Source organism: Electrona antarctica (assembly GCF_951216825.1).
Source record: "Electrona antarctica genome assembly, chromosome: 8".
NCBI classification, from domain to species: Eukaryota; Metazoa; Chordata; class Actinopteri; order Myctophiformes; family Myctophidae; genus Electrona; species Electrona antarctica.
The window spans coordinates 15,716,429-15,719,736 of NC_136789.1; the positions used below are offsets into that span (position 1 = coordinate 15,716,429).

The 3,308-nt window shown below is 47.1% G+C and overlaps 1 protein-coding gene across 1 annotated transcript; it reads left to right on the forward strand.

The window, feature by feature from the left end:
- Window positions 1-1,676: 1,676 nt before the first annotated feature.
- LOC306928116 (solute carrier family 2, facilitated glucose transporter member 1-like) lies at window positions 1,677-3,095 on the forward strand (the record flags this gene model as incomplete). Its single annotated transcript, XM_079508037.1, has 1 exon — window positions 1,677-3,095. One exon carries the CDS (start codon window positions 1,677-1,679, stop codon window positions 3,093-3,095), a length of 1,419 nt encoding a protein of 472 aa, XP_079364163.1.
- Window positions 3,096-3,308: the final 213 nt, after the last annotated feature.

The following is a 3,308-nucleotide window of genomic DNA, read 5'->3' on the forward strand; positions in this document are numbered from 1 at the left end:
GTGATTTCCACAGATAAATTGCCATTGCAACTAGATCAGACAAGTTCTTAATACAGTTGAGAAGCAACCAATTAAAAGAGACAAAGGAGCGAGCTCTGAGCAGCATTTTCTTATTCTGGGTGCTTCAGCAAATTTAAGAGGCCCGGCAGCTTTGTGCTTTCGGAGTACAAAAGCAAAAAGACAATGAAGTAGAAAAGCTCCTATTTGTTAATGCCAGAGTTCCTTCACTACAAATCAGCATTGCAAATAGATTTTTCACCCAGCAGTCTGTGGCAACGTCCTGCTGCCAAGTCTAATATGCCATGGCTGACAGTCTCTGCAGTCTGTGCCTCTTCAAAAAACTTCCTTGAGGGAAAAAGTGACCTTTTGTAGCCAGTGGTGACGAAGCAGGGATATTTACGTGTATTTGGTAAGTGCCAGTGGTTGGACAAACCCTGTTATCTCCACCAAGAGATTCTGTTTTCACCTGTGTGTGTGTGTGTGTGTGTGTGTGTGTGTGTGTGTGTGTGTGTGTGTGTGTGTGTGTGTGTGTGTGTGTGTGTGTGTGTGTGTGTGTGTGTGTCCGCACGCACACGTGTGCACGTGCGTGCGCGGCCAATAGGACTATTTTATTACTTGCGCAAGCAGAGCGCACAAGTAATAGTTTTCGTCATTCCGTGCTTCGATGCGTATGTCGCTGTTTGACTACTTTTTTATCTTGATATGGCAGTGGTGTCAGATAGCATACATGTATACTGTACATAGGGGCATTACCTTTAATCCTCCCGACACTAAAACATATCGTCATTACGTCACCATCGAAAACCAATTACACCCTGGCATTGGGTCCTTTAATCCACAGAGCTAGTTATACCAGTTATACCCTGACGACATATGCTGCTATGATACATACGCATCAAACGGGGCATACGCAAAGTAACCACATTATACTGCTAATCAACTTTCAAATTACATATACATATACATAGAGGCATTTCCTTTAATCCACCCGACACTGATCGACATATACGTCACCATCAAAAGCCGTCACTCATCACAGAGAAGCTGAGATTTGACAGTTTGTAGCGGTCGACAGCACTAGTAGGCCATTTATGGCCTACTTGTGTGCAACAAGCAAGTAGTAAGTTCTAGTTTTGTTCTAGTTCATAAAACAGGCTAGCCAACTTTAACCCTGGGTATGGTTTGGCTGGAGGTATACTTTGAGCTGTTACACCGTCTTCTACTGTATACGCCACGAGCATAGAATCCTCTTCGGGTTTGAGTAAATGGTCCCACACTGAATTCATGGTAGTTGAATACATGCTTCTGTATCAACACTTGAGTCGGCTGTGTGTACAACTGTACAACTACTTTTCATAATATTGATAATAGTTTATAATAGATAATAGTTTCAATTGAGATGAAAATTGAGAAATTCAGGGCACCGAGGGACAAACTGCAAGGGTGCCTGTGCAAATTGGCATAGTTAGGCATGCATGACAATTGTTTGTGTTATGTTATGTCATATCAGAGCTCTGGTCAGCTCTGTATTATGCACTGAGAAGCATTTTAAGAAGCCTGTACGAACCATTCCTTTCATCAAGGGGCTTATAGATGTGAATCTTTCCCACATAGCAGGTGCAGGTGAGGCCTTTCATTCAAGAGAAAGATGTAACAACTCCAACAACTACACAGTTATGGATTCCAGGAAGCAACTGACATTCCAGCTGATGTTGAATGTGGTAACGGCCGTAATCGGTTCTTTCCAGTTTGGCTACAACTCTGGGGTTCTTAATGCCCCCCAGAAGGTCATTGAGATGTTCATCAAGGATTCCTGGTATGAGCGCTATCAGGAACCCATCCCAGCATCCTCCCTCACGGCCCTCTGGGTTGTCACAGTTTCCATATTCTTGGTCGGTGGCATGGTTGGATCCTTTTCGGTGGGACTCTTTGTGGACCGCTTCGGAAGGAGGAACTCGATGCTGATGGCCAACATTCTGGTCTTCATTTCTGCGGCTCTCATGGGGTGTTCCAAGCTGGCAGGCTCCTGGGAGATGCTCATTATTGGCAGATTTATGGTTGGGTTGTACTCTGGACTGTCCACTGGCTTTGTGCCCATGTACATTGGTGAGGTCGCTCCCACTGCCATCAGAGGGGCCCTGGGAAGTGTCCACGAGCTGGCTATCGTCATAGGCCTTGTGGTTGCACAGGTGTTGGGCTTGGAGGCTCTCATGGGCAACACCACCCAGTGGCCATTGCTACTCGGCTTCATTGCCATCCCTGCGTTGCTCCAGTTTGCCCTCATGCCCTTCTTTCTCGAGAGTCCTCGCTTCCTGCTCATCAACGACAACAATGAGAGCAAGGCAGAGACTGTGCTGAAGAAGCTGCACGCGACCAAGGATGTAAGCAAAGCCATGGAAGAGATGAAGGAGGAAAACAGGCAGATGGTGACGGAGAAGAGGGTGGCCATACTAGAGCTGTTCCGCTCGCCCCTTTACCGCCAACCCGTCTGCGTCGCCATTGTCCTCCAACTCTCCCAGCAGCTGTCAGGCATCAATGGTGTGATCTACTACTCCACCAGTATCTTTGAGAAGGCCAAAGTGGAGCGGCCTGTTTATGCCACTCTTGGAGTCGGTGTGGTCAAAGCAGCTTTCACTGTGGTCTCGTTGTTTTTGGTGGAGCATGCCGGTCGTAGATCTTTACTGATGGTCGGGCTGCTGGGAATGGCTGGCTCCACCATTCTGATTACCATCGCTCTAAATCTGCTCGACAAGCTGAAGTGCATGTCATATGTTAGTGTCATGGCTGTATTGTCCTTTGTGGCATTCTTCTGTATTGGGCCAGGGCCCATCCCCTGGTTCATCACAGCAGAGATATTCTCTCAGGGACCGAGGCCCTCAGCCATTGCTGTGGCTGGGTTATTCAACTGGACCTCCAATTTCATCGTGGGCTTAACTTTCCCGTATTTAGAGGAGCTGTTTGGCCCATATGTGTTTCTCATTTTCACTGTGCTGCTGGTCGTATTCTTCATCTTCACCTTCTTCAAGATGCCAGAGACCAAGGGCAAAACATTTGATCAGATCTCCACTGCATTCCGCCAGTCGGCTGAAGGTTGAGGACAGGGAATGGTTAATTGTGAGGCCTGAGGAGGAAGCATCATCTTCCATTTAAAGAGGTTGATGGAAGGGGCTCGGGTGGTACATGTTCACCATTGCAGAGTATAGGGGTTCAAATCCACTGTGGTGCAGCTGGTTTTCCAGAGCGAGGTACAAACACAATTTACCTATGTTTGGGGTAGAGAAGCCCGGCGGGAAGAGCGATGCTAATAA